The 15,104-nt window shown below is 41.1% G+C and overlaps 1 protein-coding gene across 1 annotated transcript in view; it reads left to right on the top strand.

Annotated features, from left to right (window-relative positions):
* LOC123512239 (nephrin-like) overlaps window positions 1-15,104 on the top strand; it is a 114,134-nt gene that overhangs the window by 94,196 nt on the left and 4,834 nt on the right. The window contains 4 exon segments of the mRNA XM_045268499.1: window positions 6,961-7,137; window positions 10,088-10,218; window positions 14,602-14,687; window positions 14,689-14,798. Coding sequence (XP_045124434.1) covers window positions 6,961-7,137; window positions 10,088-10,218; window positions 14,602-14,687; window positions 14,689-14,798 — 504 coding nt within the window.

Here is a 15,104-nt window from a genome sequence, read left to right as displayed (position 1 = left end):
GTGCAATATTATCAGCTTCTACTTCGCAGCTCACTCGATATGTACTCTAATGCCTTTTATGTTCATCTATTCATTGTCGTGTTGAGTGATGCGTGCTAATATTCCAGGTGTGTTTTGCCATCGCCTGCCCTTTAACTTGTTCCCACGTTCATTTATCAATCAGTCAATCTACACCTCGCGTCTCACTCAGTAATTCGATAAGTACAGTAATGCATTTTTTTTTTTTTTTTCATTTCCTTCGTATTTCAACTTTGGTTTGAGTGATTTGCGTTATTGTTTAAGTTGTGCTTTAAGTTCTTCCCACGTTCATTTATCAATCTGCACTTCGCGTCTCACTCAGTAATTCGCTAAGTATACAGTAATGATTTTTTTTTTTTTTTTTTTCATTTTCCTTGTATTTTTATATTAGATTGAATGATTTGCGCGAATGTTCCAGCTTCAGAGTCTGCCCACATTCATAAATCAATCTAGACTTCGCATTTCACTCAGTAATTTGCTAAGTACAGTAATGCATTTTTTTTCCATTTTCATCGTATTTCATCTTTGAGTGATTTGCGTTATTGTTTGAGTTGTGCTTTAAGTTCTTCCCTCGTTCATTAATCAATCTAGACTTCGCATCTCACTCAGTAATTCGCTAAGTACAGTAATGCCTCTTTTTTTTTCCATTTTCCTCGTGTTTTATCTTTGGATTGAGTGATTTGCGTTAATGTTCTGGTTGTGCTTTAAATTCTTTCCACGTTCATTTATCAATCTACATCTCGCTTTTTAGTCAGTGATTCGCTAAGTACAGTAATGCCTCTCTTTTTTTTTTTTTTTTTTTTTCCTCGTGTTTTTATCTTAAGTTGAATTATTTGCGTTAATGTTCCAAGTGTGTTTTGATGTCCCTCTCTTGGTTCATATCTCTTTAAACAAGCTACACTCGGCAACACAGTCATTCATTCGCTAAACACGATATCATTTTTCTTTTTTTTATTCTTCTCCTTTTTACTGTCGGTCTGAGTGATGTGTGCTATGCGTGGCAATATTCCAGGTGTCCTTTGATATTATGCCTTTCCTTTCATAATTCACTTCTCTTTCATCACAAACTCTCTCTTCCACTCAGTCATTTATTTAAGTACAGTAATGCATTTCTCCCTCGTTTCGTTTAGCGTTGAGAAAGTGATGTGTTAATATTCTACGTGTACTTTGATACCGGCTCTCATTTACTCACTTAATTAGTACTGTGATATTATTTTTGACTTCGTTTCCCCTCATTTATCGCTGGATTGAATTTTGCGTACTGGTATTCCTGTGTCTTGGTGTTTCCTTCCCTCATAATTTACTCACACACTCTCTCTCTCTCTCTCTCTCTTTCTCTTTCTCTTTTTCTCTTTCTCTCTCTGTCTCTCTTTCTTACCACTCACACTCCTCACTCACACTTCCCAGACTCGCTAAGTACAGTTCAGATATTTTTCCCGATAAATATTTAATCTAAGGACGCGGAGAGTCAGTTTGGAGTTCCTTCTTTAATCTCCTTTGATTTGAGAAATTTGCCAAACTTCCGAGAAATGCCGGACTTTAGCAGCCAATCAGCGAGCTATTTCAGTGGCCAACAGCCAATCATTCCCCAGATCACAGCCACTTAAGGACCTCTTTGTCCAACTCCACTGGAGCTGAATTTCAGAAACCTCAGGCCATTGGTCCAGGCTGCACTTGCCGGCGCTCTTATCCCTAGTATTATTGGCTTTAATATTAGCTTTTCAAGTGGTGGTGGTGGTGGATGTAGAGGCAATAGAAGTAGTAGTATTAGTAGGAGTAGTAGTATAAGTAGAAGCAGAAGTAGTTACTTGGTTTGTTTGTTAATCGGTAGCAGTTAGTTTACGATTTTAGTTCCGTTAGTAGTAGTAGTAGTAGTAGTAGTAGCAGTAGTAGTAGAAGCAGAAGTAGTAGATGGTTTGTTGATTAATTAGTAGTAGTTAGTTTGTCATCTCAGTTCTGTTAGTAGTAGTAGTAGTAGTAGTAGTAGTAGCAGTAGTAGTAGTAGTAGTAGTAGTAGTAGTAGTAGTAGTAGTAGTAGTAGTAGTAATAGTAGTAGAAGCAGAAGTAGTAGCTGGTTAGTTAATTAATTAGTATCAGTTAGTTTGCTATTTTAGTTCCGTAGTAGTAGTAGTAGTAGTAGTAGTAGTAGTAGTAGTAGTAGTAACAGTGATAATTCTGATATTAATTTCACGTTCCCTGTAACAAACACATGACACATAAAATGATAATTATACAGAACGATAACAGTAAAATCTTAAAAGAAAACCGCTTCATTGTAAATTAATACCGTTAGCAGCGGCAGTAGCAGTAGCAGTAGTAGTAGTAAAAGTAGGAGTATGTAAGAAGCAACAGGTCAGCAGTACACACACACACACACACACACACACACACACACACACACACACACACACACAGATACAAAAACATTTCCACACACTCTGACTCAAATACACAAACCTTCTACAACTGACTCCCAACACACAACACCTCTTCATGCACACCTCTAACAAATCCTCTTAAAATCTGAGTAACGATGCCATGAAGAAGTGAAGTATGAAAGAAGGAAGAATGAAGAGGAGGATGCATCTTGATTGCTTTTCTAAATCCTTTGCTAATCCTTCCCAGCCTCGCCATAATCCTACGTGGCGTCACAGATTTCTCACACACACACACACACACACTCTCTCTCTCTCTCTCTCTCTCTCTCTCTCTCTCTCTCTCTCTCTCTCTCTCTCTCTCTCCTTTTTATTTTCATTTTTTCTTAAACTAAAGCAGAATATCAGATTTCTCCAACCCCTCGGAAGCAAGTTTCCACGCACACACGCACACACGCACGCACGCCACACGCACACACGCACACACGCACGCATGCCACACGCACACACGCACACGCACGCACCTATGCAAACAGCGCTGTAATAAAAGTTGTGGCGATCGCTATGAGAATATTTGCATGACGCGCTAAGAAATTCGGGGCAAGAAGTGTTTTTAGAAGTTTCTGGTGTATTGTGGGTGGGTTTTCATTTAGAGAGAGAGAGAGAGAGAGAGAGAGAGAGAGAGAGAGAGAGAGAGTGAGTATTTAAAACGCACCTCATCTCTTTTAAAACTTCTCTTCAAAATATTTCGTGATTTTTTTTTAGTGTGTGTGTGTGTGTGTGTGTGTGTGTGTGTGTGTGTGTGTGTGTGTGTGTGTGTGTGTGTGTGTGTGTGTGTGAAATTCTAATCTGCTTTATTAATGATATTCCAAACGCCCTTCATTACCCTTCCAACGCGACAAAAAAAATTAAAAAGAAATAAAAAAAAAAAACTGACGCCACGACATTCCTAACTCGATATAATTTAGGCTTTTCGTCCCTGCCAGAGAGAGAGAGAGAGAAAGAGAGAGAGAGTTGCCTTTTCTCTAGAGTTTTTCGTTGCTCGCCAAAGAATTTCTGTGAATATGTGTGTCTTCTCCAGCCTTCCTTCCTCCTCCTCCTACTCTTCTTCCTCCTCTCCCTCCTCCTCCTCCTCCTCCTCCTCCTCTTCCTCCTCTTCACCACCGTCTAGCGTCAAATATTTATCGTCAAGTGGAGAATAATGTTGTCACTGCGCCGTGGAAGCCGCCGCCATGTTTACAAATTGTGTTTGATGCAATGGAGTGTCTTCGAGTCGGGAGTAGTGAGGGTTAGAAGGGCTCTCTCTCTCTCTCTCTCTCTCTCTCTCTCTCTCTCTCTCTCTCTCTCTCTCTCTCAGACTACATTCCCCTGTAAATCGTCCCGTAAAACCTTCTTCTAATACTCCAAAGAACAGTTCTTAGAAGTAATTTCCCCCAGTGAGTCTATCTCCGTCATTCGCAAACGTTTAATTTCCTGGCGGGCGATGTTCTTACTGCAGGGAGAGAGAGTGAGAGGGAGAAAGAGAAAGAGACTCGTGCCGGGAGAGCAAGAAAAGATTAATTTTCTCAGTGAAGAACGAAGGTTAAAGAGAGACAGAAGAGGCAGTAAGGAAAGGAGAAAAGAGAGATTTGTGGGAAGATTAGAATTTTAAGGGCAAGAGGAGTCAGATGTAAGAGGAGTAAAGACGCGGAGATAGAGAGAGGGAGGAAAAAACCGTGTGAGCTAATGAGGAAAGTGAAAGTGGAGGAAAGTCTTAATATCTTTTTCGTGGAATTGTGGGAAAAAAAAAGTATAGTGAATTATTGAATGGTAGTGATTAAATTGTGAGGTAAATTTTGTGCTTAGTTTAAAGGGAATGGAAGACTTTTCAAATCTTGTTCACGGAATTAAAAGAAAAATCTGAGGTACGATGAAATATGTGGAGTAATTGATTATTGTACTTAGTTTTTGTTAATGGAAATGGAAGGCTTTAAATTGTGTTCGTTTATAAGAAAAACTTCGAGATACAGTTAATTATTTTGCGATAATTAGTGTATTGTGAAGTAATTAAGGTGTGTCATTTTTATTGCTTCATAAATTATCCTTAGCTAATGAAAATATAGAAAAAAAATTGAAATAGTTTTAACGAAAGAAAATTCTCAAAAACCGACGAAAATATTAATCTTCTAAGATAATAATTGAGAAACAGACAAATATGATGAAAATACAGTAAGAAAATATATAAACTTGAAAGGACAAGAGAGTTATAAAAGTTACGGAAAAGTTGAATCATGAAAAATGTAAAATGATGATGGTGTGGAATTATGGAGTAAAAAAAATTGAGAAGCGAAGCAAAAAAAAAAAAAAAAATTGAGAAGTGAAAGAAATAAAAAAGAAAAAAGAAAAATTGAGAAGAGATGAAATAAAAAAGAGAGAAAATTTGAGAAGCAATAAAAAAGAAAAAGAAAAGTTGAGAAGAGATGAAATAAAAAAAAAGAAAATTTGAGAAGCAATAAAAAAGAAAAAGAAAAATTGAGAAGTGAAGAAATAAAAAAGAAAAAAGAAAAATTGAGAAGAGATGAAATAAAAAAAAGAAAATTTGAGAAGCAATAAAAAAGAAAAAGAAAAATTGAGAAGTGAAGAAATAAAAAGAAAAAGAAAAATGAAATAATAAAAGAGAAGAGAAGCAATAAAAAGAAAAAGAAAATTTGAGAAGAGAAACAAAAAAATTGAGAAAAAAAAAAGAAAAACAGAAGCGAAGCAATAAAAAGTAAAAAGAAAAGAAAAATTGAGGCGTTAAGAAAAAGACAATATCATTACAAATTACTGAAGAAAAATCAAATAAAAAAAAATCTATAAAAGAGGAAGAAAAATTTCAAAAAGTAAAAAAAAATAAAAATCAACCAATTAAAAAAGCTAATTATAAAGAAAACGGGCTAATAGAAAGTCATTTAGGAATTCTATGAAAATGTTTGGTTGCAATCTTTATTATCATTAACCCTTTTGGCGCGAATACTCACTCTCTCTCTCTCTCTCTCTCTCTCTCTCTCTCTCTCTCTCTCTCTCTCTCTCTCTCTCTCTCTCTCTCTCTCTCTCTCTCTCTCTCTCTCTACGGTGAAACTTATTTACACCGCGGTTTTCCTTAATTATCACACATATATTGCCAGAGAGAGAGAGAGAGAGAGAGAGAGAGAGAGAGAGAGAGAGAGAGAGAGAGACGGTTCAAAAACAGCTTTAGAAATGAGACAGAGACAGACAGACAAGACTTAAGCTAACATCAAAACACCGATATTCATTTTTAACAAGCGAACATTTTTAAACAATTCCACGAAAACTTGGAACCAAAATCCGTGAACCGTGAACCGTGAACCGTGAACCGTGAACAGCGAGGCCACCCTAAGTAATCCCTGGAACCGCGAAGAAGTGTAATTTTCCGGGCAATGGAACCAAGCACGAGGCGACTCACCTTAGCTTGACAACGCGTGAAAATTTGGTGATCATGTCCACTCCAAATTTTCCCTCTTTCACCCCATTAGCGAGGCGCGGGAGGGGAAAAGAGGGGAAGGAAGAAGAGGAGGAGGAGGAGGAAGAGGAGGAGGAGGAGGAGGAGGAGGAGGAGTCAGTGTGGTGGTTCCTCTCCTCTAATCCTTTCCTCATCATCCTTTTTCCTCTTTCTTTTTCATTAAAATACAAATAACCCTTTTTTTCCACCAGCTTGATTTTTTTTTCGCTTCTCTGTCTGTATGTACGTTTGTATGAACCGCGTCATTCTCATTCGACCTTTTGTTGTTTAATTTTGTTTAGTTCAATTTGCCGCATTTTTCACCTTTGTTTGCGTGCATGCATGGCGGTGATGGTGGTGGTGGTGGTGGTGGTGGTGAGGGATGGATAGGGAAAGTGTAGTGACGGAATGGTTTTGCATACAGGAAATGAAGTTTTATACTGTTAATGGTGCTAATAGCGGTGATGGGAAATATAGCAACAGCAGCAGTAGTAGTAGTAGTAGTAGTAGTAGTAGTAGTAGTAGTAGTAGTAATAGTAGTAGTAATAAGTTTAGATGGTGATGGTAAAACTTAAAAAAAAAAAAAAACCTCTTCAGTACCGTGCCGCGTTTTCATATTCATTTTTATTGCTATTTGGTGATTTTATACAGCTTCAGAAACTTAAGTGAAGGATTGAGATAGTGAAGACTGTGGCCATTAATCTTCTGACCTCCATAGACCTTTCCTAATGCAAATAAAATAGTCTAATCATACCCAAAAAGCATGGTAAAAATACGTTTCAGTACTGAAGGGGTTAAATATTGCATGTGGTGGTGGTGGTGGTGGTGGTGACGTAGTGGTGGCGGGGTAGTAACCATACCCTTCCCCAGGCACGGCCCCGCCCACAGACACGCCCCCGACTCAGGCACCCAGCGCTCGCATCTCTGGACTCATCATCATCATCGTGACACTGGTGGGGGCTGCTCTGCTTGTCCTCAATGTGGCACTTGTCGCGTGTTTCATCAAGAGACGCGCGCGGAAGAGACTGACAGGTTGGTAACGCCCTTGTCCCTCTGAGCTGTGTGTTAGCGTGTTCTTGTGTCCAGGTACCCCGCCCCTGACTGAGGTAGAGCGAGCCATCTCAAGAGTCCTGGCTGATAAGGCGGACTTACCTCGAGTTGTGACCTTATCTGTGTCGACTGTGGGAGGATTACTGGTGCTGGTCAACGTGGTGCTCGTGGCCTGCGTGCTGCACCGTCGCCGCCGCCGCCAGGGTAGCCAGGGTAAGGCGCCGCCACTGTTCAGGCTGCGCTTCGGTGGTGGTGGTGGTGGTGGTGCTTATGGTGGCGGGAAATTTTGGTTGTTAATTGTAGAATGGTGTTGCAGTTAAGGTCTGATGGGGAATAAACGGCTGTGTCAAGTGTGTGTGTGTGTGTGTGTGTGTGTGTGTGTGTGTGTGTGTGTGTGTGTGTGTGTGTGTGTGTGTGGCGTGTGCATTGCTACTGTAGTGTGGTGTGGTGCTCTAATGATAATGGCTGTAGTGGTGGTGCTAGTGGTGGTGGTGGCGATGGAGTGGACATCTGAATGCATGGAAGGGGATAATGCTCGCTAGATAGTGGAGCGTGGTGGTGGTGGTGGTGGTGGTGGTGGCAGTGATGGTGATGGTGGTGGTAATGTGTGTTAACTGCAGTAATTATAAGATTGCTATAGGTGATGTTTGGACGTGCATGGTGACTGTGGTATTAGAGGTAGCAGTGGTGGTGGTGGTGGTGGTGGTGGTGTAGGTGGATTGCAGTATCAATTGTTATAATGGTAATAGTTGGTGGTGGTGGTGGTGGTGGTGGTGGTGTTAGAGTTTGAGGTAGAACAAAAGAGAGGCAAACTGTTGGTGGTAACATTGATGATGGGAACTTGTTTGGAACGAGTATTGTTCATGACACTTACCTATCTCCCTTCTGCTACTACTACTACTACTACTACTACTACTACTACTACTACTACTACTACTACTACTCTCCTCCATTTTCTTCGTGTTTTTACTCGTTTTACTTATCACCATCTTTCCCCTCTCTCATTTTCTCCCCTCATTTTCACTTTCCTTACCAACACTGCCATTATCATCACCATCATCACCATCACAATTCACTACACCACTGTTTACTGGGAATTATAATGATGAGTGTAGTGGTAGTAGTGGTGGTGGTGGTAGTGGTGATGGTGGTGGCAGTGTTAATACAAAACTCTTCATTATTTTCCTTTTTTTTTTTCCTTTTTTTTTCTATTTTAATGGCTTTTCCTTTTAACCTGAACGATCACTAGATATATCTGCATGGCGGGTTGGCAGCTTGATGGCCCGAGTGTGTTCATGACGGTAATTATGTGTATATTTTGGGAAGAATAAATTAAACTGAAGGAGGAGAGAGGTAGAAGAAGAGGAAGAGGAGGAGAAGAAGGAAGCACGAAGGAGTTTGATTACTTGTGTACCCAACAATTGAGCTTTAAAACACAAAGGGAGGGAGGTGGGGGAAAGCTGGCTAAACTTCCTCTCCTGTCCCCTTTGCAACACTGGCTCTCTATATTTCATTTAGTCAACACAGTCCAAGTTTTGTTAAGTTTTGTTTGAGTTACCTCTGTTGGTGTACTTCGTTTTCCTTCCTGCTTTCCCGTTTTCTTTGTAGGTACGTTTCTTAGTTTATTTGTAAGATGCCTTTGTGATATCGAGTTTCAGTCTCTCTCTCTCTCTCTCTCTCTCTCTCTCTCTCTCTCTCTCTCTCTCTCTCTCTCTCTCTCTCATCTTCCTTGTGTAGATCCTAATATCTCACGCGTTACTTAATTAAATCAGGGTTTTTCCATTTTTCCCCCTTGTATCTTCATTGGTTTCCCTGCACCTGATTCTTTATATTCTGCTCCTCACCTTTTGCTAATGAATGTTTTAATCTTTGCAATCTGTCATCGTTTTATTTGTGTCTTCGTTGTAGCGCATCGAGTGTCGGTCATTATTACGTTAGATTCATTCCTCTCTGCTTCTTTTACTTCTTTTTTTTTTCCAGCTGTGAGAGTTATTATTGAATTTCATCCATTTGTTTTCCAACTCGTTAGTTTTATCATTTTAGAAGCATTAGTGTTATTTTTCTGGTGTTCTTTGTTATATCTGAAATGTTATTGAATTAAGGATGTCTTCTTTTCTGTCACTATTTCTTTTATGATTCTCGAAGCATTAGAGGCAAAACTTTCTCTTCCTAGTATAGTGAAAGGTGAACAGTGCTTCCCATACATACCCTTCAAGAATGCCTACAGACGCTATAGGCCATAACATAACGAAAAATCAAATACTTTCTTTAATTTTTTCTCACATTTTGTCTTCCACACCATCGCGGCTCCCAGAATTCCATAGGAGGATCAAAACCACTCTTACAAACGTGATATATACACTCCAGTTCCCTTATTATTATTGATGCATTTCTTATAACGTACGGATACTCAACCTTCTTATTTCACACACGATCGTCTTCTTCCTCATCCCTCTTCTTGGAATCTCTCCAGAGCATTAGCAGGATCAGAGCCCCTTTAAGAAACACAGTATAATGTATTCCAATTCCCTACACAAACTCTTCTTGGGATTGCATGAAGGAATACCATCCTGTCTCGTTTGATTATATCTTCCTCCTTCATATCTCTCATCTCCTTCATTCCCGTGTCTTAAGGGGATCAGAAACCCTTTACAAACCCAGTGTAATGTATCTTAATTCCTTATACATTAGGAGGGATCAGTATTTTGTCTTTCATTCATATCCTTTTTTTTAACTGATTTTTTTTGTATCTTAGAATCAGAACCTATAAAGACGAAAGAATTCAATCCCTTAACAAACGTAGTATAATGTACTCTAATTCTTTATACATAAGTAAGAATCAACAACATGTCTCTCATTTTTCATATCCCTTTTGTGACGAGATGTTCAGTGTCTTGGAAGCCTTTAAAGACACGAGATACATATATTCCAATCCCCTGCGGACGCTTTTTACGACTCAATAGAGGATTCAACATCTTGTGCTCCCCTTCATCACATCCCTTTCTCCGCTGCATCTGTCTCCTTAATATCCCTAACTTTATTATACAACCAGACTGCCTCTCTATCATATCTTCCTGTCCTTGTGTCACCCAGGTCTTCTCTCCCTTTAATGCCCCAAGTTTATGTATTAATCTAAGCTCTACGTCCCTCTTTCTTCTCGCAGCTTCGTCTGATAAGGGATCCAGCAAGAGCACCACTATAGAAATGTATGCCCCGTCCTCCTACACTGGCACTGTGACGGGGGAAACGCTGTCCTCGATCTCAGAGAAGTCCCGGGAAAGTTACACACACGAGGTAAGTTTGCTCGGTGGTTGGAAGAAAGAAGAGGAGGAGAAGGAGAATGGAGACGATAGTATTTGTGGTGAGGGAGTGAGTGAGTGAGTGAGTGAGGTGAGTTTTGTGTGTGTGTGTGTGTGTGTGTGTGTCTCTCTCTCTCTCTCTCTCTCTCTCTCTCTCTCTCTCTCTCTCTCTCTCTCTGGTATTTACAAGGTACGATGAATTATGATTATGATGATACAAGTAAAAGTTTCTGATGAGGTGCCGATAACTTCCTCTCTCTCTTCTCTTCTCTCTCTCTCTCTCTCTCTCTCTCTCTCTCTCTCTCTCTCTCTCTCTCTCTCTCTCTCTCTCTCTGGCTGCTCTTGACTTCCACGTCTATTTTCTTTATTCTCTTCCGGTTATTTTATTTATTTTCTCTCAATGTTAATTTCCACGCTTCATTTCGCTGACCTAATTTATTTCTGTCCGTATCACGTTTTCTCTCTCTCTCTCTCTCTCTCTCTCTCTCTCTCTCTCTCTCTCTCTCTCTCTCTCTAATACAAAGGAACATGTACCCAAAGGCGCACTGTCGTGTGCTACCTATTCTAAGGGTACTACAATCTATTTCTCTACAATATTTACAAGACTTAAAAATAGATAATATACAAGATGGTCAGCATGTAAATGGAGCACTATTCGTTTCACTTCACTAGCACTATTCACGCACTGCACTACACTGAGTGTCACGTCACAAAGAGTGTCAGAGGAGTTGGCAGTGTCTGTCTCCACTTATGTGCCATCAGTTTGACACTGTGTGTGTTCATCTCCTGGACGTGAGGCACCGCGGCCGTGAACAAGTTCCACATCCTGGAGACGCGTCCTGCGAAGGTGCGTTGATGCTGACACCCGTGGGATCGCGGCACCTCTACGGCGTCACCACTCTCTCTCTCTCTCTCTTTCTCTCATTTTATCCTTTTTCGTCTTATTAATTCTCTCATCCATCTCTAATTATATCTTGCTTTCTCTCACAAATTCTTTGTCCTTGTCCCCCCAACCACTCTCTCTCTCTCTCTCTCTCTCTCTCTCTCTCTCTCTCTCTCTCTCTCTCTCTCTCTCTCTCTCTCTCTCTCAATCTCTCTCTCAATCTCTCAATCTATCCCTACACATCTTTAACCAACACAAAAAAGAAACGTTTCACATATTTCACATCAAACGAAGGCAAAGAGGGAGAGAATCAAGCCCCAGTAACCTTGAAAACCTTGAGTAGCCAATGAATTACCAGCAGTTAAGGCCTCTAAAAGCTAACTTGACATGCTCTCCTCCCGATCCAATGAGTGCCGCGTCTGAGGAGCTGCGGGAATCAAGAGGTGCAGCCGATCAGTTGAAACTCGTGAGATGAGAGAAGCAGTAAGAGGAAGTGGTGGTGATTATCAAGACCTAAGTGGATGTTATGCTTAGCGTTTCACTGCACTTTGATACGCACTGTGAGGTTTTTTTTTTGAGTTGAGGGAGTGAAGTGTGTGTATATGTGTGTGTCTGTGTGTGTGTGTGTGCTTGAGTGTAAGATTAGGAAGTTTGATTGATAAGTAGATATGCGCTTCGTACTTTCATACCTTTGCTTTTTTGCACTGTTACCACATCAAAGAGAATATCCACGCACGCATACACACTCGCACCCGCACACACGCACACGCACTCACGCACACGCACACGCACACGCAATAGCACCCAAGGAAAAAATGGGTGAAAAAAGGCAACTGATTAATTCGCTTCTTCATTAGCTCTCTTTTTCATCCTCTTTTATTTTTTTCCTTCACCAATCAGTCACTTTTTTTTCGTTTTTTGGGTGTTCAGTCTCTCTCTCTCTCTCTCTCTCTCTCTCTCTCTCTCTCTCTCTCTCTCTCTCTCTCTCTCTCTCTCTCTCTCTCTCTCTCTCTCTCTCTCTCTCTCTCTCTCTCTCTGTGTGTGTGTGTGTGTGTGTGTGTGTGTGTGTGTGTGTGTGTGTGTGTGCGTGTTCACGGTCCGGTTATTTTCCGCAAAACAGCATCACACATTGCTGTCTTTAGGGTTCCTTTTGTGAAATAAACTGCTTCCTTCGACTCTCCTCTCTCTCTCTCTCTCTCTCTCTCTCTGTACGGAAACCCCTTTACAAACATTATCTTTTTAATCCTCACGGTCAGTCGCGGTTGTCGTGTTAAAATACGACGCGCACTTAATTGTTCGCTGCTCCTTTTGGCGGCTCAGTGCCACCATTGCCACTGGATTGGAGGGATGCAGCGGCCAATGCTCCCGCCCCCCGCCCCTGCCAGCCAGCCAGTCCCGCGGCACCCAGCTCACGTAGACGGCGCCGCAGGAGGGGAAAAATAAAGACTGCTAAATGGTGTGGTGGCTACTAAGTGCCAGAAAAGAGAGAGAGAGAGAGAGAGAGAGAGAGAGAGAGAGAGAGTCTAGAATAAGTAGCTTTTTCTTTCCTTTTTTCTACTTTTCATTAGTATTAGTGCTTTTTTGTACATTACAGAAGGAAAAATAGATAAGATTACTCTCTCTCTCTCTCTCTCTCTCTCTCTCTCTCTCTCTCTCTCTCTCTCTCTCTCTCTCTCTCTCTCCCTCTCCTTCTCCCTCTCCCTCTCAAACGTACTGGTATTAGTAGTCGAAGGAAAGAGAACCAACAAGACTAAGATATTTTAGTGAATTTGCCCAAGTCATAATGTTCACCCTCTCCCTCTCTTCCTCACTGCCTCTCTTCACCTCTTCCCTCTCCCTCTCCCTCCCTCTCATAACGATGGGAAGAGTGGCCATAGTCTAGCAGGTGCGTTGGTGAGCCCGGCGCGAGACCAATTAAAGAGGGAGATAATTAGGTGCGGGCGCTTTAAGGGGACAAAGGGAAGGAGGGGCAGGTAATTACAACGCGAGACTCATTACTGCGCTGGAGAATAATTATTTTTAGAAGTAATTAGGAAACGAATTTGGACTTAATTAATTTTGTCTTGTTTAAGGATCAAGTTAATGCCGAAGTAGATTTTTTTTCTCGTTTTTCTCTTTTTTTTCTAGCTCTTTCTCTCTCTCTTGCTTTTATACTCTCTCTTTCGCTCTCTCTCTCTCTCTCTCTCTCTCTCTCTCTCTCTCTCTCTCTCTCTCTCTCTCTCTCTCTCTCTCTCTCTCTCTCTCTCTCTCTCTCTCTCTCTCTCTCTCTCTCTCTCTCTCTCTCTCTTCCAATCCCTCCGTCGTAAGAGAAAGTAATGAAGTGAGCAAGTAAGAAAGACAGAAAGAAATTAAGCAAGGGAAAAAGCACGTCATGCACATTGTTGTCTTCTTTCTTTCTTTCTTTCTTTCTTCATTTTCTTTTCCATTTTCCTTCTTTTCCTCCTATTTCTCCTCATCGTGTTCTTTCTTTTCTCCCATCTCATTATTTTATCTCATTATTTTTTCTTTCTTTTCTTCCTTATCTTCCTTCTCCTCCTTCTCCTTCTCCTCCTCCTCCTCCTCCTCCTCCTCCTCCTCCTCCTCCTCCTCCTCCTCCTCCTCCTCCTCCTCCTCCTTCTCCTTCTGCTCTTATAAGTCTCTCTCTCTCTTCTCGCATCACCTAAAGTTCGTATTTCCAAGCATGTCTTTCGGAATAAGCTTCAACTTTAAGGCTTTGTTTTCAGTCACCTGCAGAGTTTTAGAGGAAAAAACTTCATATACCTTTTTTTATGAAGTTAATCTGTTTTTTTTTTTCTCATTCCTTATATTTGGTTCTCTAGTCTGTCTCTCTGTGTTTTCTTTCACCATGACAATTTTCCAAAGCCACAGAGATGATTAGATGGTCTCTGAAGTGTTTCTCTTGTTGATAATGTAGAAATCTCGTTAGTCTGTCACTAGAAGCATGAAAACGTCCTTAAAAACACGTGTGACTTCAACTACATAGAGTGTTTTGTATAGAGTGGAGACGCAGCGAGGAGTGTTTTTAAATAGTCTACTCATCATCTTTCACTCTCTTACTCTCTCCGACTCTTACTCTCACTCTCTCTCTCTCTCTCTCTCACCGCTTCTCTATTACTCTCTCAACACATCTCTCTCTCTCTCTTTTTTTTTTCGTCTTCCTCTTTCATACTTTCACTGCCTCTTACTTTCTTACTTTTTCTCATCGCGTCTTTTTATATAGTCTCTGTCTCTCACTCTCTCTTTTACTCTCTCTCTCTCTCTCTCTCTCTCACCGCGCCTCTCTTACTTTCTCTCTTCACGTCTTTGTTAGTCTCTGTCCCTCACTCTCTCTTTTACTCTCTCTTTTACTCTCTCTTACAGCGCCTCTCGTATACTTTATCGGATTCCTTTCTTACTTTTTCTTATCGCATCTCTCTCTCTCTCTCTCTCTCTCTCTCTCTCTCTCTCTCTCTCTCTCTCTCTCTCTCTCTCACCGCGCATTTTTTACTCTCACAGGACTCCGCGGACGAATACGAGGCGGAGGCGGCGCGGGTCACGGCCACCAGTACTTACCTTATAGAACAGCTGGAGCCACCCCGCAGTACGCCAGTCGCCCCCGCCCCACATCCTGCCCCCGCCCCCATCACACAATGACCTGAACATGGATGACGCCTACGATGATGTGCGCAGAAACCAGTACAATGCTGCGTTGGGTGAGTCTTCCTGGTGACTTCTTTACTCGTTTTGGTTCTAGATTTTTTTTTTTTTTTTTTTTTTTGTCGTCTTAGGTTTTTATTGATAATTTTGTTTTGTTTTTATTCATGAATTTATGTGGGTTTTTTGTATTGTAGGATTAAAGGTGTGTGTGTGTGTGTGTGTGTGTGTGTGTGTGTGTGTGTGTGTGTGTGTGTGTGTGTGTGTGTGTGTGTGTGTGTGTGTGTGTGTGTGTGTGTGTGTGTGTGTGTGTGTGTGTGTGTGTGTGTGTGTGTGTGTGTGTGTGTGTGTGTGTGTTTGTGTGT

This window comes from Portunus trituberculatus, chromosome 33, assembly GCF_017591435.1.
Source record: "Portunus trituberculatus isolate SZX2019 chromosome 33, ASM1759143v1, whole genome shotgun sequence".
In the NCBI taxonomy this organism is placed as follows: Eukaryota; Metazoa; Arthropoda; class Malacostraca; order Decapoda; family Portunidae; genus Portunus; species Portunus trituberculatus.
Note: the sequence above shows the minus strand (reverse complement) of the source record. Positions and strands in the feature narration are given on the sequence as shown.